The sequence below is a fragment of the Spea bombifrons genome, chromosome 5 (assembly GCF_027358695.1).
Source record: "Spea bombifrons isolate aSpeBom1 chromosome 5, aSpeBom1.2.pri, whole genome shotgun sequence".
In the NCBI taxonomy this organism is placed as follows: domain Eukaryota; kingdom Metazoa; phylum Chordata; class Amphibia; order Anura; family Pelobatidae; genus Spea; species Spea bombifrons.
Genome location: NC_071091.1, coordinates 92,750,493 through 92,777,982, shown reverse-complemented (window position 1 = coordinate 92,777,982; position 27,490 = coordinate 92,750,493). Strand labels below are relative to the sequence as shown.

Below are 27,490 nucleotides of genomic sequence, written 5' to 3'. Positions count from 1 at the left end.
ATTATAGCTTAGAACACAAAATTGTGCATCATTAAGCTATATATGAGACCATTGTAACACAAAAATATATTCACAGAAAATTGGATGGGGAGTGTTATTAGCCAATGCAAAAACCTAATTTATTTTCCCAAAAGAATAACGGTTTCTTAAACTGATACAGTGGCATCTAATAGTAACTATGTTATTAAATTCACAATCCTGGGACTCATCCTGGGAGTCCGGATGCAGGGCACTCGACTTGGGAGTCCACTAATGGGGCGCTGGCCGCAACTCAGGAACCATACAGGAACAATACAGGAACCAAAACAGCAACAGATCAGGAAAACAAACCAGGCAGTCCTCTAACATTAATGTCAAGGCCCAGACTGAACGGCTGTGTAATCCAGGAAAGAAGGTGCACCTGGACATGGCAATCAAGACTGAGTGCAGCTGGCAATCAAGACTGAGTGCAGCTGGACATGATAATCGGGTCTGAGTGCTTCAGAGTGACAAGGGCGCCACTAGTGGTTGGTAACGGAAATGAGCAGCACAGAGTTTAAACAATTCCAGACAGCGAAGGGTGAAACGTTACAGTGTTTGAGTTTGTGTCAGTGTGGCTGAGTGTGGTCCATGTGTTTGAGTTTATGTCAGGCTTGCTAACAGTGGTCCATTTGTTTGGGTTTGCTTGAATGTGGCAGTGCATGTTAGGTAAAGAAGAGCATCTCCTTTATGAGCTTGATGATGATGATGGTGGTGGTACGGTATTGTGAGGACAGGACTGCTTTTTCCTTCCATCACTCTATCCTTACACCATCACACCTTAACACCACCACAACCTTACCTTATCCAGAGCCTCTCCTTATGGCTACTACCACACTGTGCATAAGTTTACCGTGGGGTCACATTTAGATTCACAAAATCATTGCCAACGAATTTCATTATCGATTAGTTGAATTGATTTTTATCGATTATAAAATGAGGGTTTTTTCAGAGCAAATGCTCTGAAAGATACCCCTTGTTTTATAATCAGTTTCAGTGACTCACAGCAGTTACTACTTACCAGCCCCTCCCTGTAATCACTGTGACAATTGGCCCCGCCCCTTCCTTTCTCCCAGTCCCACATGGCTAAGACACTCATCTCACTGTAAGTATAAAATTAATATTTGGGATGCTGAAAGTTAGGGGAGGTGTGGGTTAATTTAGGGGCAGTTATGGTTAATGGGGTGTTTAGGGTTAATTTAGGGATAGTTATGGTTAATGGGGTGTTTAGTGGTAAGTTAGGGGCAGCTATGGCTAATGGGGTGTTTAGGGTTAATTTAGGGGCAGCTGTGGTTAATGGGGTGTTTAGGTTTAATTTAGGGGCAGTTGTGGTTAATGGGATGTTTAGGGTTAATTTGGGGTAGTTGTGCTTAATGGTGTGTTCAGGGTTAATTTAGGGGCAGTCGTGGGTCTTTAGGGTTAATTAGTGGCAGTTGTGGTTGATGGGGTCTTTAAGGTTAATTTAAAGGCAGTTATGGTTAATGGGGTCTTCAAATAAAGGGGGCAAACTAAGGGGAATCTAAATCCTGGGGGCAGTGAAGATTAACCCAGTAATTATTTATAAAAGTATGGTGTCAGTGTGCTGTGAGGGCACTATGAGATATCTGGGGGGTATAAGGCATATCTGGGGAGGACGGAGTGACATATCTGTGGGAAAAAGGCATATAGGGTATATAAGGCATATGTGGGGAGGGCAGTGTGGCATGTTTGGGGAGGACGGAGTGGTGTATCAGGGGGTATAAGGCATATCAGGGGCCACAGTGGCATATCTGGGGGTAGAGTGGAGTGGCATATGTGGGGAGGGCAGTGTGGCATGTCTGGGAGGCAGCGTGGAGTGGCATGTCTGGGAGGCAGCGTGGCATATCTGGGAGGCAGTGTGGCAAGCCTGGGCTCAAATGTGCATAACTGGCGGGGGCTGGTTGGGAAATAAAGACAAGAAATGCATTTTATCAAAGTTTTTTTTATTCTGCTGTTTGTTTTTAACATCATTTGTTTATTAAATTATTTTAAATAAATGAAAAATTTACATTTATTTTTTTTCCCGATTAATCGAAAAAATAATCGGCCAACTAATCGATTATGAAAATAATCATTAGTTGCAGCCCTAGTCACATTACATTAAGTTACATGACCCCTACTGTGTTTACAATGTAGGTTGGACCTGTTTGAAGATTTATCCGTGTAGCTTGTCCTGCAAATCAGGGCCGCCGGTTGGACAGTCCTGAACTAGATGATGATTCTTAACTTTCCAAACAAAAGTCTGCTCACATCTTGCTCAACATTAATCCTTTAAAGTATGTAATCCTGTTACATAATTAAAGTGTTTCTAATATTCCTGCTGTTTCATATTTTCTTATTATTGCAATCATAACGATTTTATATTAAAGTTTTACCAGCCAGTATGAGCAACATGAAAGATGTCAGTGTGAAAGCAAAATGGATTTATATAAAATAAAGTGATATAACCTTTCTGTAACACAATGGAAATTAAATTAGCTAGGTCTTTAGTAGCAATGAAGTGGATAAGACGACTCCAGGGATTAAATTAATTGATGCTGAGTGTGAATATATTTATGTCACAAAGAGTTTGGCTATGTATTCAGTCACTTATCCATGTAATCACATTTGTCTAGCATTTAGTTATTGGGTCATACTAGAAATTAAATTAGTCTTTTATATTGGGTAACTCAGCTATTGTTACAAAATGTGTATCACTTTTTGAACTATTTGAAGTAGTGCATGTTTATGCGAAATGTATGTTAATATTATTTTTATTTCTATACTTTTAGTCTCTCATTAACTGGAACACGCTATCCATTGGTGTTCCTCAAGGCTCGGTTCTTGGGCCTCTGCTATTCTCCATCTACACTTCTTCCCTCAGACAACTTATTTCTTCCTTTGGTTTCCAGTACCACCTATATGCAGATGACACCCTACTCTATATTTCTGCTCTTGACCTTTCCCCCTCTCTTCTAACTGACCTCACTGACTGTTTATCAGGAATTGCATCATGGATGGCGTTCCGTTACCTAAACCTCAACATCTCTAAGACCGACCCCATGGTAATCCCGCCATCTGCTATGTCCACCGTTCCTGACATCTCTATTACCGTTGACAACTCCACTATCCAACTAACAGACCAGGTTCGCTGCCTTGGTGTTACCCTTGACTCTGCTCTCTCTTTCATCCCTCACATCCAGTCCCTCACCAAATCCTGCCGCCTCCACCTGAGAAACATCTCCCGAATTCGCCCTTTCCTCACACAAGAAAACCACCAAGTTACTAATCCACTCCCTTGTCTATCCTCCTATCCAAATATACCCCTACCCACCCCCTTCGCTCCTCTCACGACCTACGGCTATCTTCTACTGTTCTACCGTCAGACTTTCTGCCTCGTACGCAACTTTCAAAACCTCTCTGAATGCCCACTTGTTCAGGGAAGCGTACAACATTCCTTCCCAGTACTCCCAATCATCATCATAATCAAGCCATCTGAACACTCAACAGCTTCAACACATCATAGGAACCAGATCAACTCATCCCCATCCAAGCCATCCTCTCCTATTGTCTCACTCCCCTCAACCACTGACTAGATTGTAAGCTTGCAAGAGCAGGGCCCTCTTCTCCATTGCACCAGTCTGTTATTGTATGTGTTATTGTATGTGTTTCTAAATGTTCTTCTGACTGTAAAAGCACTGCGGAATCTGCCGGCGATTTAAAAAAAATGTAATGTAATATGTAATGCATAGAGAACATTGTTTTGTTATCTTGTTTTTCTAGAGCTCCACATATTACATTGATAGTTGCATTTGTTTTTCTTATAGCAAAAGAAGCACCCTAGCTACTAGACGGAATTTGGGTATATTATTCAAGATCCCATTGGTCATCAACTGCATGAAGGGTATTTTGCATGCACAGAGAAAAATAAATGCTATTTGCATAAGGTAAGACGATTTCTGAGAACTTTATCGAAGTAGCAGCAAAAAAATGATCTAGATTGTATGATATTTAGCGCGTTGCCCTCATTTATAGTGACATATTATAGATATATTTTTGGGGTAATTTTTTTGTAAATACTGTTTTTTTACTTTTAACCAAGCTTTAAAATGCTAAATGACATTTGTTTCCATGTCAAATTTAAGCTTGGCAAGAGCTAGATAGTAACCTATTACTCATCCTCAGACCAGATTTTATAGAAACATAGAACTTAATGGCAGATAAGAACCATTCAGACCACTTAGTCTGTCTTTTTTTCTAGATTTTTATCAGGATTTTAAGAAGGAAATTTAAATGAAATAGATTCTGGATTCTGCTTTGCAGTCGATAAACAAATTACTCTAGATGCCACCAACATTAAAGATGGAACATTAATTGTGAATTAAGGCTGGCAAATGGTATTGATTCGTAACTCTACATGAACTAAATGGGCAATCAACAAATTCTCTATGTGTTTAAACAGGAACCACTCAAGAAAGCATATGTATTAGTTTGACTCTTTCATGATACATGACACATGATGGTTTAATGGTATGTGGCTGAAAATTGTTAATACCTTTTATTGGGCCACTATAGTAAAATATGTGAATTAGCATAAGCGTTAGAGCTTCAGACATCTCTTGTTCAGATGGAATCAGACACCTCTGATCTCCCAAAACTTTAAATATCTTTATCTGCATTGGCCCAATAAAGAGTACTAGCTTCCACTAAAGACACCAGCTAATATGGATGCTTTCATTTTTCTTATGGCTCAGACTGAAAACCAATATCTTCTGTCACTCAGAAAAAGTGAGTTTAAAACAGGACATAACTACCCATTTTTACCCTTACATTGTAAGTTTTGCACCATATCCTTCACTGCCCTTGAAAATATCACCACTGGCAGTCAGAAGACTGGAAACTATTATATATATATATATATATATATATATATATATGTGGAAACCACAGTCTTGCCTTATAGGTTATGTATTGTAATTGCCAAAACTACCAGTAACAAATCAGCAAAAGGTAATGTCAAATGTAATGGGCAATCAGTAGAACTACATTGTCACATTAAAATACTATTTCTAAGGCAGTTTAAAAATAAATTCAATCTTATTTCCAGTATTAAAAAAGGTCTTATAGATAGAAATACTAACTTCTTGTTTTGTTTTATGATTGTGCCATTCTGTTATAAGCTACAGTTGAATCTCAAAAGAAAGAAATGTTTTTTGCCTGCTCACTCATGTTTTCTTTAAAAAACATTCCACATTATTGTATAACGGATAAACACTGCATTACAAATAGTGCATCACATAACAATTTAGACAAATCTAGAGCTAGCTTTGATTCATTCCTGTGTTAAATATGTAATATAGACACAAAAAAGGTCAAAACCCCTAATAAAGATGCTGGCAATTACCTTTTCTTACACTTCTATGTATTTTACCCAACGAGATTTTGTTCTGTGGTAACGATGACATTTTCTGCACTCAGACATCTGTACAGTCATTCTGTGCGTGGAACATTAATGAGTGTCAAAGAGAACGACGCCAGGAAAGCCTTGGTTGTTCTAATACTCAACAATATATCATTATCTGATAATTCCAAGCAATCAAGCAATTCTGGGAACTAACACATTCTGCCATTAATTTATATTGTTCTGGGTTTTTTTTATAAACATTTTTTAAACTTCATGGGTAGAATGTATTTGTAGGAAAAAGTTTCTCTTGCACCTGGATTGTGATATGAGCCCCCTAAATGAGTGGGGAGCTTAAGCAACTATTTAATAAACTAGTGTATGTGAGAATGAGAATATGATGTGTTCTTGTGTCCCACATTAAAAATGACATCTGCCTGTCATCTGCAAAATTATGGATGATAAAGTTGACTTCATGTAGGGCATTATATATATATTTTTTTCCATACGGTTATACTTCTAACATTAAACGATATTGCCATCGATTAGGTGGACCTAAGCAAAGACTGATATATTCTAGTACAGGAGGACAAGTAAAGCAATGTGGCCCACAGGTCTCTCTCCTTCGCTGGGGCCTGGATTCGTAGCTGCTTATGCTATTAAATTTTTCTTGATAAAATATATTTACCCTCATTTTTGGCCCCTTCTGGTTATCCCAAGAAGCCTTCGGTATCCTTTTCATTATTGTCTGCTCATTTAACCTCACTTAACTTAGGTTTTTCAATCCTTGTAACATTTGTTTTATAACTTATGATGGATAAGGGCATTTTCCTTCTGTCAGGGCATGCTCCGTGTCATCTAAGTTCATAGTCATTTGACTTTATAATCTCAACAGCAAGCACTTTATACGCAGAACCATAAAATAAGGTTTTGTCTGATTTTCTGTTTGTTTTATCTGGCTCTTTTCCTCACCAGAACCTCTATTTATACATATTCTCCAATTATAGTGCCTTGTTAGAGAAAACACATTATCTCACTGGCAAAGAAAAAACTTCAGATAAAAATATGTTTTGATATACAGTACATGTTCTACAAAGTAGTTAGATCAAAACATATTTTCTTTGTTGAACCAGATTTGTCGTGACAACTTTACCTTAATGCAATTAGACATTCAGAATGCTGATTTTAATGTAAAGCACTAAAGTGTTTATTATCACTTACGGTATCTATTAGGTTTCGCTTTACGCTAAAGCACTCAGAGTAAATAGCTAGATCAATCTTAATGACTAAAACACAGCATATTTGAAAAACTTTCAAAGGAACATTAACTAAATTACACAGTAACCCAGTTTGCATCACTTTCCCATGAATATTAAAATTAGTCAAATAAATTGTTGTAGCTATTGTTCAAAAGGAGAAAAGCCACGGGGTATTAAAAGCTAGAAATTCAAGGCAAGCCAAAGTATTTGCTGTCCATCAGACATAAAAAGAAAGAGTGTTTGAAATGAAAAATTAATTGGTACTTTAGCTGCGCTCCCATTTCTCTTCCAGGGTGTCTGGTGTAAAATTTGTAATTAACTTTCAATCATTTTCTCATTTATTCTGGTACCTGGGACTGCATTTAACGTGCTGAAATAGAGCTATATTTCTCCTAAGAGAGTTAAGGAAAGAAGATTAGAGAATTCATCCTATAGTGACTGAGCGACTTATTCTTTGGAAGAAACAGCAGCAGGCAACCCTTTTACAAAGAATGTAATACAAAGAAAGATGTTTCAATACGTGGAATTCTTTCACAAGGAATAAAGAATCATTGTTTTTTTAGGTCAACATGCTGCATTTTTGTAAATCGAGGTTTCGAAAAAGAAAATGAATGAGGACGATTTACATCGTAAAACAATCTCAGATATAAAATGATTGAAAAATAAGTTATCCCGTAGTGACTCGAGACAACAATGTCAAGTGGTCAGTCGAGTTTGGGACTTAACGCCTCACTCACATTTGCAGGCAACTCAGGTGTTGAGAAATCTGTGGGTTGCTTGTTTTTGTAACTGCAATCAGCTTGGCATTTCTGCATTCGAGCGCGTTGAGTATTACGAGAGCAAATACTAGTTGGCAGTGGTGAATGCATGAACTCCAACTCGCGTAAGTTTGTGATTCATTTTTGCATTGTTTGCCAACTTGAATGGAATCATATAGACCTCCATTTTTAAAGACTTCTTCATCCTGTAGTGACTTGAGACAATGTTGCTTTAAGCCTGATAACTTACATCATTAGCTGGCTGCCAGCATCACAGCATGTTTCAAAAAACTCCAATTCTTACAAGGCACACAAAAAAACGAAATGTTAATATTTTTCTTCCAGTATTTACCATTTTAGATGCGCTGCACCATTTGATTTCTCGCATGTGTGCTTTTATTTCATGATTATTTTATTGCAATTGTTTTACAGTTTGTTTTTTTTCCCCCATCTGTCTCTTTTTAACTACAGTATCATGAGGAGGATGGAGTATTAATCTCCAGCACATCCGACAGTAAATTAAATTCCTGTGCTGTTTAAACAGAAAAAAACCATCTACACCGACAGCAATTTAAAGATCTAATATGAAAATCCAACCCGCATCACAGTAGTTTGTTTCCCCTTTTGTCTGTAAGACACTGAGTGAGTGGTTAGTTGTTAAAAAAGGACTAAGCACCTTAGAGTATTGTTCTATTTTCCACTGATCAATGAATTATGTATGAGATTACAACAAGTGTCGTCTCTGAACGTGCAAGTACCAGAGAGCTTTATCGGAAGATTATTCCTAGGCCATCACACACTCCAAACGTTTCCTTAAGGAGAGTGTTCATTTGGATGGAGAGCAGGTTTTCATCTTATCTTCAATATACGGCATATGGTTTTTTCATTCAATGCTTCAATTCCTGAAAGCAAGGTGCTTCTAAACATGCTTAACATTCGGTAGTTTTTTCCGGGATTTTACATGGGTTGTAACCTATGCACACACAAGAGTGTCAGCCACCAAAAAAGACAAAAATATAGATTTGGCAGCAATTGTTTAATCTAACTGGTCTGCGTGGTTTTTTTTACCTGCAATGTGATATCAAACTTTTTTTTTGTTCTTGGCCTTGTTTAGTGTACTTTAATATCATTATATAAAAAATACATGAAAAATAATGGCCAATAAGTACAGAAAACAAAAGAATTCAGCGAATACCTAGCAAAAAAAAAAAAATTTATTGAGGTATTGAGGTCACCCTATGCAGCCATATATTGCTTAGCTTGTCACTATGTAAAAGTACCCTAAGTTTGGTGAGTCCGATCTAATAATAGCCATGAATTATTAGATAGGATTTGGCAAATGAATACCTATGCTAAAATCCATTACATAAATGTTTCAGAGAAGGCACAAAACCAACAAAAATAATGCAAATTAATGTTTGATTTTCAAAAACATCTTTCTATAGGGCAAATCAGTGGCATAAATACAAGACGTTGTCAGTATAAGGCCAAATGCATGAGTGATGTTAGTGATGTACTTTGGTTGGGAGCTGCCCTGGGCCAGATCTGGACAGCATCTTCTAGCCTCCTAACCACTTACCTAAGTAGCAGCTGCACTCTCCGCTGATTGCTGGAATATGATGTTATATCCCCACATTCCTTCCACAAGGATGCATAGTGCAGAGTAAAAGTACTATGGAGAAGACCCTAATAGTGTAACTGGGATTGGTACAATTGAGGCCAATGATCTCCTCAACAGACTAAACGAGTATCAATGTACTAGAGAGCTTCGTCCAGCCATCCCCACTCTTCTTCGCCTAGGCCTGTATATGCCACTGGTGTGGGTATATTGGAGCTGCCAGTGAGGCGTAACACAGAAATGTCCAGCAGTAAGCTACAGCTGAGCCTAGGAAAAGGTTGTATTCTAACCCTACCTAACCTGCATTAACCTGCTAACCCATACTTAACCTAAGCTGATGAGATAATATATTATTATATTATTTAAACATATATGTGTATAAATAGGCAGCTGGGTGGATATGTGTAAATATTATTAGGAATTTTAATTATTTTGTATCAGTCTCAGCGAATCATTTACATAAGCCAGAACGTGCTCTTAGCATGTGACCCTTTTAAGCAAATGTTTTTTGTGGCAATCAGAAACAAAGGGCACGGTCTTGTTTGAAGAATTAACATTCATATTTTTATCATGAACATTCATCAGATCTGTTGGCATTATGACATCATAAATGTTACATTCTGCTGAAATAAATCACTAAATTGGCCTTTATGTCTAACAGATATTCTCCATTCAATGTAAATAGACCATTTATTAACTTTTTGCAGCAATATATTTAAATGATCTAATGAGTTTATAAGTTTACCTTTTTAATGCCCTAAAATCTAATATCCTTGGACATCAAAATGGTTTCAGTTCTCATATGAAAGCCAAAGTGAACACAAAACAATATATCTTGAAAAGAAAAACAAGTGTAACCTTACTCACACTTCCTCACCCTTTTCTCATTTTCTCACTTACACTCTTACTTACTCTCTCTCTCCAGTTGGGGACGAGGGTATAGGCAGAGGCTCCACCATTTTCAGGAAGCCTGCTCCCCCGCCGCAAAAAAACATCTTTGTGTTGCCAGTATTTTACTTATGCCATCACCGACTCCAAATGGTTGATTACTGGCTGTGAAACACGGGCTGGGTGGAAACCCTAGTTGTCAACTGAGACAAATTCACAGTATGAAGCTCTGACAAGTTCAATGAAAATGTCCAACTAACATATTTACTACTGCCTACTGCACACTCGAGAGAAACTTGACTTGCACTCATTTTGTTGAATTTTCGTTTTGTTTATTTAGTAAAGATGACAGACAAGATGAATCGGCCATCACAAGCGAATATGCAGAAGTCCAAATTCATGAACTCATTAGACGTATGCGGGAAAGGACCAGACATTACAAAGAAAAACTGGCTGACACCGATATTTCATCTGCCGAACCAAGCCCCACTACAAGTAATATTCATTTAATACATTTATTGGGGAAAAGGGGTAACAAATTACACTGAGAAATTCATAGGTGATTTCCATGAACTTTCCAATGTTTAAACCCCTATTCACTTGGTGCTGAAGAATCCGCAAGTTTATCAACTTGGAGAAGATTATCATTGTATTTATCATGGTTGTCAGCACTATTCAAGGTATTGAGTATCCCTAAGGAATTTTAAGGTGATCTGTCAGTTTTCACTATATTAAATACATATATGTTGTGATGGACCGAGGGAGATGTCTAATGTAGATTTTTTGCAAAGATGAGGTGCAAATTTGGAGAGCAGGGTGGGCTTATGCCACCAATGCTTGTAACTCCGGTTGGAGACTGGATATCTACAGGATCCAGTCCAGTATTCTTATGAAGCCTGCATCAAGTACAGGTGCTGGATAGTTAACCCCCTGGAGCCTCATAATCAGGGAGACTGTGTAGGGGGGGGGGAGGTTGAGAAGCTGAGAATTTCCCCTGTGCTCCCAGGGCAGGGAGAGACTCTAGAGATCCCTGAGCCAAAGTGTAGGATTATCTGCCTGGACAGGGGGTGTTTTCTCTTAGGGAGGTTGAAGGTAGTGGGTGTTTAGGCTGGTCAGCTTGGGCAAGCAAAGTATATATCAGAGAGGCCTCCAGGGGGAGCTAGAGTTTATTTTTATCATTTTGTTTTGGGGCTTTTCATGTGTACTTATAAATGAAAACACACAGTTTGCTACAATTTATTGTTCCTGATTGCCCAGGTAAAAGATACCAAACCACCATCAGAGACCATCCCTATATCATTTCTATCCCAATTATTTATTTCTGCTGTATTTCTTATAACCAGTACTTGAAGTTCACGGGATGAGATTAAAGAAGCGTTTCTTTAATGGTTCATGTCCTACAGGGTTGTTTCCATTTATAAATACGTATATTTTCATATGCACTATACACCAGTCAATCCTAATTGTTGGTGGTACAGTTTAGAGGGAAATTATAATGAAAGCCAACAGACATGATGAACCAAAAAAGACATGGCCTTGAAACATAACTTTACAAAAAGCATGGAGAAGGTGGAACACACATTGTTCAATGCAATGTTTTCTAGCTCCTGTGAAACATAAGCCTCCTCAGCCTCCACCACCTGCAAAGAAGGAAGAGAGTGAAACGCAGAAAGAAAGACAAGTAGACGGACAGCCTGAACAAGAGGAAGAACATTACTGCGACATGCTGTGCTGCAAATTTAAGAGGCCTTCCTTCAAAAAACGGCTCCAGATCCCTTACTCTATTGATGGCTATACAGGTAACGCACAGTCACCTCTGTGACACCTCTGATTTTGCTTTTATACTGTTTATGGTTGGATGAATGCTGATATTTTGTTTCTACTAAATTTTGAAGATATCTTAAATGCAACTTAATATGGAGTGGAGTAGTTTTTCCTTTCTATTGAAAATGTCTCTATTTAATTGAAATTATCCAATTCATTTTCTTTTTAGACAAATTGGTTTCATAGTGGCAATCTATAAGGGCACTAAACATGCCCAATATGCATACGCAGCGCACAGCACCCATTGTAAATGATTCCTCAGTGTAACATACATGGAAAACGTCCTGTTATATAGTATAATCCCAAATTGAAAGTGTGGGATGCACAATGCTTACATTTCTTACAAGTTTAAAAGTATAAAGTGTAAATGTCTTATAATTAAATGTATGTAATAAATCTTTCCAATGGTGCATACAGAAACAAACATGTTAAAAAAATAGGGTATTAGGTAATGACCCATCTTGGCCATTTTAACTCCCTGTTCTCAGGATCTGCATAAATATTCATCCACAGTATGAAAGTCCTCTTATTTTATTCTCACCACAATCATTTGACGGAGGCTGATTGGTTACAGCAGCCTTTGTATGGATTGCATGGAGCAAATTAGGTAAAACCCATGAAAGGAAACTCAGATCCTACGTATGTAATCCTACGTATGTAATCCTACGTATGTAAACCAAATATCACTAAAACAATTATAAGAACAAAAGAGCACACAAAACATCACAAACAGCACACATAACACCACTCAGGAGAAATTAAAAAAAGGTATAAAGGGTTATCTCAAGAGGCAGTTATATATATTTCATCCAATAAGAGTGCACAGAGCAATACAGTTATTGAGAAATATATGTATGCATTTAATTCATTCTTTTGCATGCAATACACATTTGTTGTTTCTACAGATCCTTTTTATGTGGCTTGGTTATTCCTCATCGCTCTATCATTCAACTGGAACTGCTGGTTTATTCCACTGCGTTGTGTCTTCCCATTCCAAACATCTCACAACCTGTTGTACTGGATGGCAGTTGACTATATCTGTGACACATTGTATCTTCTGGATATGTTTGTATTTCAACCAAGACTTCAGTTTATAAAAGGCGGTGACATAATAGTATGTAATCTTATTTTAAAGAAGTTGCTATAAACTACATGCATTTTTTCCTTAGATCATTCAGTTAATCATTACTCCTGTCCCTAATATGAGGAAAGGCATTTGAGCCACCATGTCTTTGGCAGAGGCTTTCTGTGAAGCAGGACGAGATTGGCCATCTGACCAACCACCCAAAGGGCCAGAGGCTGACGGAGCCACATACTTGCTCTTACTGCCACTCCAGCGACAGATTGGATGAACACAGCCACACGCTTTCAAAGCCTAAGCACGTAGGCATAGCAGCCACTGGCCTTAAAGTTCCTCCAGGTCCCCTTTTCATCCCCAGCCAAGCTCTATGTAGAAGTGTACTGATCATACTTTGAAACAAAATTATTATTCCTAGAACGAGGATAGAGTTGAACCGATAGCATGCCCAATGGAAAATTACACACAATTTTTTCCTTTGTTAATATAAAATGTAGTGCATTCTGGGATTAATAACGGTACTTTATAGGTTTGTCCAATCTGGAAAATAGGATTTTTCAATGACAATTTCTGAGCCATCTAATACGCAGATATATTCTAATAGCAGAGAAATAACCATATGATCTCTATTCAGTTAATAGGAGAACTCTATTGTTCACTAATAACATATCATTGTATGTTACACGGATTCCAAAACCTTTCATAAATGCACGTTAATTATGTCCAGAAGCCCAAACTACTGTTACTAGTACAAGGTCAAATAAAATGTATTAAATGTGCTATATTGAAGAAAAATACCAATTTACATTAACGTACATAAAATGCAATATGGGAATTATCTGAAAATCTTTCTAATTCACTTACAAGGCTTTGTTATTAATTAAAATGCTTATGAGTAATGTTGATATAAATGAACTGCCTAAAATAAACATATTGTTTTTTATATATATATATAACAAGACAGACAGGAAATTAACAAGAAAAAACTACTGGGACTCAACAAAGTTTCGGGTGAGAATTTGCACTTTGAACGGAACAGTGTTTATGCTTTCTTTATAAAGAATGAAATCAGTATACATGTCTACATTAATAACTCTGAGTTCTTCAAGGGGAATTATACATCTAGTATTAGATATTTGTTTGTTGTTCTTTGTCAAAAACTGTACTACCACTTGCTATTGTTCTTCCTATGGAGAATCTTTCCCAAGTGTCCCTGATATTGGTCACTAAGATGTTGAACTTAGTAAGTTGTTGAGGTGAACATTCCCAAGGGTAGATAAAGGAATATGCCAAACTACTTGGCTATTCAAGAAAATATAATTCTCCTTATATGTGTCCTTCGATCAAATCGAGCGATTCACTTTAGAAGAGTGGGGAATATGAATTGACTGCCCCGTAGGACTAACACAACTACATTTACTGTATTACTTAAACCTGGAACACTACAAAATGACACTCCAATGGAGTAGGGAGGTGATATGGTCGTACCTTCAAGAGGATCTTTCATTATAAATGACCCCCCATCCCAGAGGATGAGATAAAGAGGGATATGGTTGGAGCCGGCACCCTCCTTGGTTTATTACTCCCCACTCCACTGGACGTTGGGTAGAGTAATCAGGGCTATTGTCTGCCCCCTCTTGGCTAATAGGGGATCATGGAGACCCTTGCCTCTTTGTTTTTTAAGTTACTTGTTTTTGTTTATGAAGTCTGTTGAGAAATATTTTGCAGGTGCAAACGCAAGTTAGACTTTAGTCTAATTCATGCAAGTTTGCTGCTGTAACAGTCGGTGCACACATTCAACGTCTAAATCACAACTTATCCCACAAGATCAATGAAAATTAATTAAAGGAGAGATTTGTTCAATTAAATGCTATATGAGGCCAATTAATGCACGATGAAGTTTAAATATCACCTCCCAATGGAATTACCTTACAAATGCTTGGATGTATGGGACTAAAACATAAAAAAAGATTCTAAATAATAATGTGTGTTAAATCTTAATGATCAATTAATGTATCGGATTGTCTTAGTCTGTCAATTCTAGTCTGTCATACCCCTTGAATTTATGTATTGTAAGAAGTGCTGCGTAAATTGTTGGCGTTATATAAATAAAAGATAATAATAATAATAATCAATAATATTTAAAAAATATGAATGCTGTTCTAGAATCTGTATCAGAATCTGTATATTTACTATTTATTATTCTTTTTAAACTTGAAATTTAGTTAAGCGATTTTAAGAGTCACATTGGTGACTGTGGTGTGAAAACATGTTGTGTATTTTGTGTATTCATATTTCTGGATATTCTGGGCTGGCTTCAATAACTGGAGAAAAGCTTATTGTCTGATAATTAAATAGCTATTCTGCCATATGATGTAACAGATAAAATAAATTTTTCTCATTACAGTCTATCGGATCAATATACAGTATATTCAATAATAATATTAAATTATAATAGATTTATCTCATAGAATGGGGTGAATGGTTCTTATCTCCCGTAAAATTCTATGTTTCTATATATTGCAATATGTGCACTTGGAGACTTCCAAAGTGTCTTGGCCTGAACGTCTCCTCTCCTACCTCTGGAAGAGGATGGACGAGGGCCATGGGAGGCAAGGTTAGAGGCAATCCACAAAGTGGTCCTGGGGGGCAAGAAGTGTGCATAACTAAACACTCATGATATAAAAGGCTTCCTTGGAAGCGCTATAATCAGCTGTCATGCCCAGAGCCTCCAAGGCAGATCCTAAAAGTTTATTTTCAGGTATTTAAAATGTTTCTTCCAAAAACATATTATCAAACAGCCATCCAAATATTAAGAGACCTCATTCAAATATACTACTGACACTGCGTTTTCATAGAGGAATCAATTAAATAAATAGCACTGACTAAATGAAGCTATTTGTTTACAACTGGAAAAAATCCATTTGCTTCTGAATTGAAAATAATTAGATTCAATTTCTCCTGAAAAGTATCCAAGGTTGTTGACTATAGAACAAACCAATTTTATCAGCTAGTGGCCATCAAAGGTTAATGTGTATTGGTGCCCAGTGAGAACATCATAAGTACATCAGCGGAACAAAATGTCAATTGTTCCATTTCATTGGAAAGCTAAACTGTGCTATGTTGTTTCACAGTTTGACGTGGCATCTGTCATACCATTTGATCTTCTGTACACAGTCGTTGGAATCAAGCCATTATTAAGGATAAATCGAATTTTAAAGGTAACACTGTTTTTCCAACTAGACACTTGGGACAGAAAGACAAGTGCTTTTGCATCACACCTACTGTCACTTTGATGAGTCCACCATTAAGCTTTTTGCCACGTGGAAGCCCTAATGGCCCCTTAGGCACTCTTAATTTTCCCCATGTACTCAGGTGCACAACTGGACCCCTTTTGTACCTTTTAAGTCTGGATAGTGCTTTCTCTCCATCCATCAAATGGATGCATGCTTTGTTCACATCCATGAGCAGAAGGTGGTATAGGAGTCTACATAGTATTCAGTCAAGAAGTGCAGAACTGTTCAATAAAGCAAAGTTGAATTTGAAGCCAAACAACTTTGGCAAGAATTAGTTATACGACTTAAAATAATAACTATGCAAAACGCTACATTACAGTAATCCAATACTATCTGCAAAAGTGCCATTTCTGAGCCATAGCACAAACAGCAGAAGCATGAAACACCATTGAAACTGGTCAGAACTCATTTACAGCACCATATTTCTGTATATGTGTTGGTATCACCGCTTGTGTAATGTTGTTTTATCTTTTTTTTTTAAACAGTACTGTACATTCTTTGAATTTAATGATCGACTGGAAGCATTCCTGGAGAAGGCATACATCTATAGGTGAAGTACAAACTGTAGAACATGCTAAAAAGAATCAGTAATTTACTAAAGTGCACAGCAATGCTAATATAGTTAATATTTTTTTTTTTAAACTATCTTTTTTTTGTAGAGTAATTCGAACAACTGGATATCTTCTGTTTATTCTCCACATTAATGCATGCATTTACTACTGGGCCTCCACATACGAAGGACTTGGTAGCACTAAGTGGGTTTATGATGGAAATGGAAATATGTAAGTTTCTACGTATGTTGAATGAAGGATTAGGCCCGGAGTAAAAACAACAGAAAAACATACCAATGAAATGTATACACAACTATTCAAAATTCAGGCAGCAGTTTTACTGAATATGAGCACAATATGGGAACTGTGATCCCAAACCCCTAATCTACCTTTGTTATATGTAGACAACATTCTAAGTACCTGAGTATGTAGCAACAGAACTCTAAAACACCTGAAAACTCATAATTTGGCCCCATCCGCATGCCCCATAGTAAATTTACAGAAACAGCACCGTGGACATGTCTACTTCCCATAGGCATACCAATATATTGATCTTGTACAAAAATTTGATTATGAAAAGTACGTAATAAAAATCATCAAATATCTAGGAAAAAGTTACATCAAAACTCAATTTAAAATGCGTAATGTAGGTCACACTTTAAAATGAACTTTTAAGAGAAACTTGGAAAATATATAAAAATGTAAAAATCTATATTTCCTCTTATCTTCATATAAAATCCTAGGTGGTTTCTAAAACAGTTAAATGCGTTTCCACCTGCAAGTGCATTAGTCAGTACAAACATCATGAAATTCTAATCTGGGCTTCAGACTTGTCTCATTATTCCTCCTCAGTGGAGCTATATTGTATCGTAGATGTTTACATATTGGCAGTCTATTATAGCAATTGTTTAATTCAGTGCCAGAGGGTCTGGAATGCCTATTACTGTTTTGTAACCCTATTCTGCCATAGCTCATAGCATTATTTTTAATACCCATTTGTAGTAACTAATATCTATGTGTTTTCTATCAGCTCTGTAACAATCCGTGCTTATTATTATTGAATATTACGCTCTTTCGATCGTTTCGCACATGTCTTCACATATGTAGCTATATTATGGTCCATTTGTTCTGCAATTATAAAAATGTATATTGTTTTATTATAGTTTTATAGACAAATAAAGATTTCAAATAAAAAATATGTATCTTGAAAGCCAAAAGGCTCACATTTCACAACAGTTTCTTTATACGGGCCAGAAGTGGAAAATTGTTATAGCGGAACCTGCAATAATAATAAAAAAAAAGGAGGAATACCATAAAAAATAACAGTTGGTATTTAAAATGTATTATTTGTATTACAGACACATTACGATACACAGGGAAATTTACTTTAATACATTAGCTTAAAATGAACATTCAATTAATTTACTTTGAAATAATGTGTTAAAAGAGGAACAGTCGCCTACGCAGCTTTTAGGATCACTAAATGAATTTATCAAAGCCTCCTACATTGTGTGCTTTTTGTTTTCAAATCAGTTTTGTTTTTTGTAGATATTTGGCTGGAAATTGTCTTTTACCACAATGAAGCTCAATTCAGTGTCAAAACGTGGCAAACTAGTAAAACACTTGAAGACGATCAATTTATAACTTATTTGAAATGCGTTATTCTGGATTTTTTTTCTTGTTAGTCTGTCTCACTGTTCATTACATTAAACACACAAAATCAGCAGGGGATCAAATCATTTTTTCCTTCACTGTATATTATTTTCGAATATATACAGTACTGTGCAAAAGTTTTAGGCAGGTGGGGGAAAATGTTGTAAAGTAAGAATGTATTAAAAAACAGACATGTTAATAGTTTATTTTTATCATTTAACACAATGCAATCTGAATGAACAGAAGAAAAATCTAAATTCTCTTCTCTGTTATTTTCAAAAATGATCTTTATAGACAAAAAATAAAATCAGTTGAGTTACCATTATCAGTTAAACTATAAGCACATGTTTTTTTTTGTTTTCTGTGTCATTAGGTACCTGAGATCCTACTATTTTGCTGTCCGCACCTTGATCACCATAGGCGGACTTCCTGAACCTCAAACGTTATTTGAAATACTGTTCCAGCTATTGAATTATTTTACAGGTGTCTTTGTATTCTCAAGTTTAATTGGACAGGTAATGAGAATGTAGGTTTATGGAGTACCCGGATGAGAGCAATTTATTGTTTTTGTGATTTTCAACAAAAAAAGTTCCATGCACGCAACCTACATTGAGTACATTATACAGTACACCTTGGTCTTTGGACACGTTCCATATAGTATAGTGAAGAAAAAGAACTCAAAGAATATTTTTGGGTGCAAAGCAAAGTTTTAATATTATAACGTCATGGTAAAAAAATCTTGTTATTTAAGTCTACACTTTTTTTGTTTTTGTTAGAATGCAACTTTTTTACATGTTCAAGTGGAGCCCCGTTCCAAAATATCAGTATAATGCCCAAGGCCTTTAAGAAGCAGTCATATGTCATGTCTAAAATACCATATTAAACTTAATTCCAGTTGATTTTATCTATATATATATATATATATATATATATATATATATAATTATTTTTAGAAATGTCTGCATTTACATTGTAATATATTATGTCTTGTGGGGCCGCATTATTAAAATAACTTTTGATTTAAGAGGAAGAAATTAAGATTATTTTTTCTATCATCTCTTTAAAATCAGCCATTGACAATGCTTCATATTATATGTGTCCTCTAATTCATTCTTTGTTTAAAATTACATTTTAGATGCGTGATGTCATTGGAGCAGCAACTGCAGGGCAAAGCTATTATCGGGCCTGCGTAGATAAAACCATCTCCTACATGAATACATACAAAATACCTAAACTTGTACAAAATCGGGTGCGAACCTGGTATGAATATACATGGGACTCACAAGGAATGTTAGGTATGAAATTTTATTTACATATAAGTCACAGAAACAAGACTGCTTTCAGATTTACTTCTTTTACACGTTGATCTATGTGAGGTGCAAAACAATTACATTTGTTTAAAAAATTGTAGATGTATTGGTATTAAACATTTTGACAAAATGGTATTGTGTCACAAAATCATTCTAAAATAAAAATAAGAACGAAGAGAGAAGAACTATAATTCTGATAGGACAAAACTGTTTTTGTAATACTAGTAACTAGAACCATGTGTAAACTCCAAGCTCCACACCGAAACCCCAAACATTTTCCCAAAACTATAAAAGAAAGACCTTTTTATGAAGACATAGATGTAAAATTGGTTGTACATAGGCATAATTTGAGTGGCAGATGGGTTAAATGGATGGCACTTGAGTATGAAGGGGATGTGTTAAACTCCGCTCCTTCGTGCCTCACAGAGCCCATTAAATTATCGTGCTTAATGTCTAGTCTGTTAACCAAGAAATGTGTTGGTATGGTGATTGGACCACCTTGGTATATACCTTTGTATCTAACTTCAAATATCCCATGCAAATAATATATACAATTTAAAATGTATACTTCTATTGTATATACATATACTGTCATTCAAAAGTTTTGGGTTCATTAGCTGTTTTCATGGAAATTTCTAGCTGTAACAGTGTTCCTTCCATGGCGATTCATCACTTTCATCTCCAATTCTTTCTATTTCAGTTAAGTGAACCCCTACCGAAAATTACAACTTTATTAACAAAATGATCTCTATTTATTTCACATTAGAACATACTCCCACTTTACAACAACTTACATATACTTTGTTACTATTTACTTTAAACGCAAAATAATTATTTCAGATTTTATTTGAATTATTTCCAGATGAATCAGAACTGCTAGAGGAAATGCCAACAAAAATGCAACTGGCTATTGCTATTGATGTAAACCTTGCCATTGTTAACAATGTGGAATTGTTCAAAGTAAGTTATTATAATACATGTTTAATTTCCCTCACCATTCTTACCACTCCTGATAGGCTGTCCCGCTTTACTATCATACTCCCAATGAAGTAACACCTCCTCACATTACATCTAAGCCTCTAACCCTCTTGTTTTAAACTAGTTTTATCACCTTGTGCCTAACATTTGTCTTCTAATGTAGTTAATTTAACAAAAGTAATAACACATGTAATCAGACTCAGTCCCCGAATAGTCTAATAGGTCTTTACCACCATATCTCCATTGTTGGATGACCAAACAGAAACAACACCTCATATCACCTTGTGTCAACTAATCCAGGAGGTGAGGTCAGCCACTCCAAAGAAAAAATGGAAATAAAAAGTCCACATGTGGCGATGTGGTGAAGTAAAAGTCATCTTTTATTCTAATCCAAAATTCAAGGTAATAATTACAAAGACAAAAGCTAATTGTGCAAAAGAAAGTGAATGCTTGACGCGTTTGGTACGACTGTGCTTATTCAAAATAAGCGCAATTTTGAATAAGCACATTCGTGCAAAACACATCAAGCGTTCACTTTCTTTTGCACAGTTAGCTTTTGCTTTCCATTTATTTTGAGTTGCCGACCTCACTTTCTTGATTAATTTAATGAGTTTGTCCTTTTTTGTCATCAGCCTAGTTGCCCTGGAGATAATTTTATTTATTTTTTTAATTGCCTCATGGTAGCCAAGGTTGGTGATAGTATGTGGCAGGGCCAGCATTTTCTGATTCATTCATTTCCTGAAAATGTAATAGGTATAATTTGCTTAGCTTCTGTATACACCATTGCAAAGGTTTATCTAGTGTGTAGTGTATAAAGAAAATGTGACTGACATTGGGGGAGGGGGAAGGAGGGAATGCTGGCAAGCAGCACTAAAGCCAAGAGAGGGAAAGTGTGATGAGAGTGTGCATGGTGTAAGCATGACAGCGTGTTAGTGTTTGGTGTTAGCATGTGTGTGTGGCATGTGTGAATTTGGTGTTAGAATGTCAAGGGGGAACCTAGTGTTGGTGGTGCAAAGGAGAGGAGCCTATGTGTATTGTGTTAAGAGTTTGTGCGTTTGTATGTGTTTAAGTTCTGGGGAGGGGGACTATGAAAAAATTCTGCATCTAGATGCTACTAACTCTAGGTTCACCCTTTGTACAGATCTACTTTACTAGTACTTTGATAAGATATTTCCCAGATTGTGTTGGGGTATTATTATCATTATTATATTACTATTTTCCCCAGGGTTGTGATGCTCAAATGATTCATGACCTACTGCTGAGGTTGCAGTCCATTGTCTATTTACCTGGTGATTTTGTCTGCAAGAAAGTAAGTAAAATAAAAATTTCAGAATAATTAGATCTCAAAGTATATATCCATTTTCCCATACTGACTAGAATGTGAAGACAGTTAGAGCCCCTCCTCATCCCTTTAAATACATTTATCTTCAAACTGTCCAGCATGCTCATTTTGCTAAATTGAGAAACGGACCCTATTTGATTCTGTTTGCACATGATGGCCATGTGTATATTATAGGCAGATGTGGAATGATGCCTGTCTGCTCTCATTCCACATAAAGCTAGAAGCTGCCAAAGTTATTTCCCAATGTTTCTAAAACTTGGAGAAAGCAGCTTATCTTTTAGAATTTAAAAGCTGCTTCCTCAGGAAAATGGCTATATAACTTTGTTTAAAGAGAATCTGTAAACATTCAACATCTATCTGTTTTAGTAGGTACACACTGTTTTCACCAAAGAATAATGCATAGTAAAGTATTACTTACTTTGTGTATTTAGGTTTTGTGCTGCCCTATGCCTGACTAAACTCATGCGCCCCTAATCTTAATATGCCCCACCCCTTCATATCCATACCACACCTCTCCCACTATAAACCGCATCCTTTCCTCTTTTGGTGCCATCTTTGTGCCCAAACAGCTTAACAGTTCCAACTTTGTTCCAAAATAACTTTTCCCTGACTTTTGTGCCCAAACAGCTTAACAGTGCCATTTTTGTACCCAAACAGCTTAACAGTGCCATTTTTGTACCCAAACAGCTAAACAGTGCCATCTTTGTGCCTAAACCGCTTAACAGTGACACCTTTGTGGCCAAACAGCTTAATGATTGCCAAATGATAGAGGTGTGGAGTTTGGTATGCAAATGATCACTAGGACCAGAGAATTATGATGATCCTGGTGTCAAAATGATGCCAAGTTCAGCGGGCATCATATTGAGTATTTTGTGATCCAGGACAAAAGTGGCACAGATATGATCCCACTTTCAGGGTGTTAATCTGCTGAACCCTTACTCCCATCCCCTTGCTCAGGTGACTGAAAAAGGACGGTCTTGAGGGGTGACAAATGCACTGGAAGTCTGGTTGCCGTTTAACCCTTTTTACACCCATACTCCCATGTCACGGCTCAGCCGATAGTCCTGTCCATGACACCTGGGGCAGACTGACCCCTGGTATGTGACCGTTCTAAGATACAGCCATGAGTAGAAAAGGGAAAATACTTTTCTGTTTTGTTCAGTTGTTTCCGAGCTTAAATGTAAAGAGCTTATTTGTAAAGATTATCAGCTGTATGCAAATTCTGCAGTGAGCCAAAGCATATTATATTTAAAATAAAGGATTAAGCAAAAATAAAAATCTGTATACTGAGCATTTTCTGTCAGCTGCTCTGCAATTCTAGTAGAATTCTGGTAGAACAACACCTTGTGATGTAGGAAAGCACGCATTAGTATGTACAATCACATTGTGTGTAAACTGTAGCAAAAATATTTGAAATAAAGGTTATTAAAATGACTAAGTACAAAAACATAGGAAACAGATTATAAAGGCTACAATACAGAATGGTTTATCCATTGACATTATTGCAAAGTGCATCGACTAAATGAAATATGTAACCTTCAAACCAAAATACCAAAAGCAAAGACAAGTGATAATCATTTAAAAGATACAGACACTGTGATTTAAATGTACAGCGGAAGGCCTCTTTGGAACGGTAACAGCATATATTACATAACAATAAGTAAACGCAATGCACTAATTTAAGGCTGGAACAGCACTTTCACTGTTTGAAAAATGAAAGCGAAGGAATTGATTATCTGACATCTAGAGGACGTGCACAAAAAGCCATGGTATGTTTTTGACCTAACTGATTGCTTGCCTTTCATTGAATTCTCTTCCACTGCTAAAACATCTCTTACCCACTTTTTATGACAGTATTTTTCCTCTGATTATAGTCACAAAATCAATGTCTCCTACTGTGTCTTCTTAGCCAATAAAATACTAGATTAAAGACACTCCAACCCCATTTTCACGTTAAATGAATATTGGACTCCATTTTGAATGAGCTCTAATGGATTTTACTGCACTCACATCGGTGCATGCATTCTTTACTTATTAGAAAATGAGACTTTTGTCTTGTTTAACTCTTTCCAAGCTGCATCGACAGCATCATAGATGCAATTGGCTGCTGCTACTTCCTATTCATTTCCATTTGAGTACTACAGAATGCTAACATGCATTAAAAAATGAAAATAGAATTTTGTGGACAAGACTGTTCTTTAATTGGGACAAATGCAAAGAACATTTTCCAATAAGAAATAAGAAATGTTAGTTAAATTGAAGTTAAACATAAACTAGAATAAACAGTGAGATGTTACTGTGCAGGGCATACCAATATTTCCAACTGAGCAACTTGTACTTTGTAGGTGAAGAGAAATGTAATGTTAAAAGTATTACCGACTTACTAAATGATTGAATTCTCTCCTATATGTGCAGGAAAGATGCAGACTTATATGAATGTACCACTTTGTATATTAAAAAAAATACATCTGCTGAAATAATCTGTTCCACTATAAAATGTTGTAATAAATGTTTACTAAAAGTCATCATGAAGTTGAAACTTTAAGGAGATTATAGGTGAGCTGAGGAGGGGAGGAAGAAGGAGAGAGAAAAAGAGGGAGAAAGAATGGAACAGTGTGAAGAAAGAGGGAGTGAAAAAAGAAATGGATGAAAAGAAGAAAGGATTTAGAGAGAAGAAAGGGGGAGAGAAAATAGAGATTGAAAGAAAGAGGCAGGGAGATAGCAAACAAAAGAAAGGTGGCGAGCAACGAAAAGAAAAAGAAAAAAGAGAAAAAGAAAAGAGGTGGCAGAGAAAAGAAAAAGTAGTACAGGAAAGAAGAGAGAAGGTAAAAAGCATAGGGAGAGTAAAAGAGGGGTAGAGATGAAAGAGAAAAAAAGAAAGGAGTGAAGGTTACCTATGATGTACATCTATTGTTTAAGACGTTCTGAGGTAGCTGTGTCTTTGTTATGTAGAGTAAGGGCATGTGACAGTAAGAATAATTACTCCAATAAAATAAAACAAGTGTTGCACAGCTGCCTCATCTTAAGCAAGATAAGTTACTACTTAGTCCTAGTGCTAAGCTGCTACTGCTTGAAGTAAATCTTGTTGAAATGTGAGTCCAGCAAAAAAATGAGTCAGAATCTTATGCTCACCGTGCACAAGTCTAGTTTCTGTGTTGCCCTTGTCAGAGTCCCCAGATATTATTATGGGCAAAATCACAACACTTGCTCAAAACCAGGTTAAGACTTCAGACATACCCATACAGAGCTCAAATCAAAACACATCATACCAATACCTGCAAATATACATGCTAATGCATAGCCAGGTCCCTCTCCCATGTCCCATATACATAAATAAACACACAAGACAAGTGATTGGATTGAGAAGGCCACAGCTTTATTAAACAGAAAGGAAATAATAACTTTAGGTAAATATGAGTGAATAAACACACGCCAATAAATATTCATATAACCATGAACAAGGAACATGCAAAGGTCTTACATTAGAAAAAAAAAACAAGCTTATCCCTCTATCTAAAAAATAAAGAATAACATATTCAGCAAAAAGGTTTTAGATTTATACCTCATTCAGATGATGAAATAATATCTTTTTTAAAAAAGCACCCCACAAACAGTATTTAAAATTATATTAATATTATATTACTCTATAAAATGTCACTGATATTTTGTACTTCATATAATTAATTAGATAATTCCAAGTTGGCTCTGCATAATGCTTACTGCATTTCTGAATTTTATATTATTGGTTTTGGCTTGTCATAGACCATAGCAGATTCAGATTAAATTAGTTATGGAAGTCCAAGTCACCTAGAGCTGAATATTTTGTTGATTTGACTTTTAGTTTATTACATTAGTGCATACTTTATTGCTGTCACCGTATATACCAATCAGCCATAACATTATGACCACCTGCCTAATATTGTACAGGTCCCCCTTTTGCCGCCAAAATAGCGATGACCCATTGAGGCATGGACTTCACAAGACCTCTGAAGGTCTGCTGTGGTATCTGGCACCAAGACGTTAGCAGCAGATCCTTTATGTCCTGTAAATTGCCTCAAATTGCCTCAGGGGCCTCAAATTAGGTTTGAATCTAGGCGCCAACTTTTTTTGTTCCCCAATAATATTTTTTAAGGAACTCCGCAGTTGTAGGTTGTTTCAACTATCTTAGAGATCTAGCCACAGTTCCTCTGTGGATTTAGGCAGCCTAGGTTACTCATCTCTGTGTATGTAACCCCAGACAGACTCGATGATGTTGAGATCTGGGCTCAGTTTGGGCCATACTATCACTTCCAGGATTCCTTGTTCTTCTTTACACTGAAGGTAGTTCTTAATGACTTTGGCTATATGTTTTGGGTTGTTGTTATGCTTCAGAATACAATTTGGGGCCAATCAGATACCTCCCTGATGGTATTACGTAATGGATAAGTATCTCTCTGTACTTCTCAACATTGAGGAGGCCATTAGTTCTGATGAAATCCCAAACTCCATTGGCAGAAATGCAACCTCAAACTCCACTATGCGTCACTGTTGCTTGCAAACAGTCATTTCTTCTGTTACAGTCATTCTGTTACAGCCAAGTATTAAAGATTTTGTGTTTTCATGAACAGATACCGTATTTGCTCGATTATAAGACGACCCCCCAAAATCTAAATATTAATTTAGGAAAAAAACAAAAAGCCTGAATATAAGACTACCCTATAGGAAAAAAGTTTTACTAGTAAATATTAATTCATGTAAACAATTTTTTTCATATTTAATAAAAGCTATGATTGAGAAATATATATATTTTTTTATTTCCTTTTATTTGCCAACCTGCTCCTCCCCAGTTATGCACATCTGCCCCCAAGGTTGCCACTTTGCCCCCAGAAATGCCTTAATACCCCTTTATTTGCCACTCTGCCCCATGATGTGCCTTTTAACCCTCTATATGCCACTCCCTCCAGAAATGTCTAATGCCCTCCTATATGCCACTCTGCCCGATGATATGCCTTTTAACCCCCTATATGCCAGAGTGGCATATAGGGGGTTAAAAGGCATTTCTGGAGGTATATATATATATATATATATATATATATATATATATATATATATATATATATATATATAAATAACTGCTAACAGCAATCAAACTCCTATCAAGCCAAGGCAGCCAATACATGCTGGAACCTGGGAATGATAGGAGTTTGAGTACAGCCTCCCATGCTTCCCCCTCCCTTACACATCCATGCTATCACACACACACTCATTCACAAACATTTAAATACTCATTCATTCCATTAATCACACATACACACACATTAATCACAAAAACTCTCCCCACCCCCTTACCTGAACTGCAGATCTCCCACTCGCAGACTTCTGCAGGGGCCCGGCTGTGCGAGCAACTTCTCTGGCCCCGCCCCCAGAGGAAGGAGGGGGAGGCAGAATTATGTGACACTCTGCTAGCTTCCTGCTGCTAATAGAAGAGACGCTGCTCGGGACCAAAGCACCGGTAAGCAGCCTGGCCCCAGCAGACATTT

The 27,490-nt window shown here is 36.6% G+C and overlaps 1 protein-coding gene across 1 annotated transcript in view; it reads left to right on the top strand.

The window, feature by feature from the left end:
• Positions 1-3,848: 3,848 nt before the first annotated feature.
• The window catches only part of CNGB3 (cyclic nucleotide gated channel subunit beta 3), a 31,900-nt gene continuing 8,258 nt past the window's right edge, over positions 3,849-27,490 (top strand). Inside the window, exons 1-12 of the mRNA XM_053467210.1 lie at positions 3,849-3,962; positions 10,280-10,434; positions 11,544-11,738; positions 12,669-12,877; positions 13,802-13,852; positions 15,976-16,062; positions 16,623-16,687; positions 16,797-16,919; positions 18,715-18,856; positions 19,477-19,636; positions 20,514-20,611; positions 21,855-21,938. Of these exons, the coding sequence (XP_053323185.1) occupies positions 3,913-3,962; positions 10,280-10,434; positions 11,544-11,738; positions 12,669-12,877; positions 13,802-13,852; positions 15,976-16,062; positions 16,623-16,687; positions 16,797-16,919; positions 18,715-18,856; positions 19,477-19,636; positions 20,514-20,611; positions 21,855-21,938 (1,419 nt within the window). The 5' untranslated portion in view covers positions 3,849-3,912. The remainder of the gene's footprint in view (positions 3,963-10,279; positions 10,435-11,543; positions 11,739-12,668; positions 12,878-13,801; positions 13,853-15,975; positions 16,063-16,622; positions 16,688-16,796; positions 16,920-18,714; positions 18,857-19,476; positions 19,637-20,513; positions 20,612-21,854; positions 21,939-27,490) is intronic.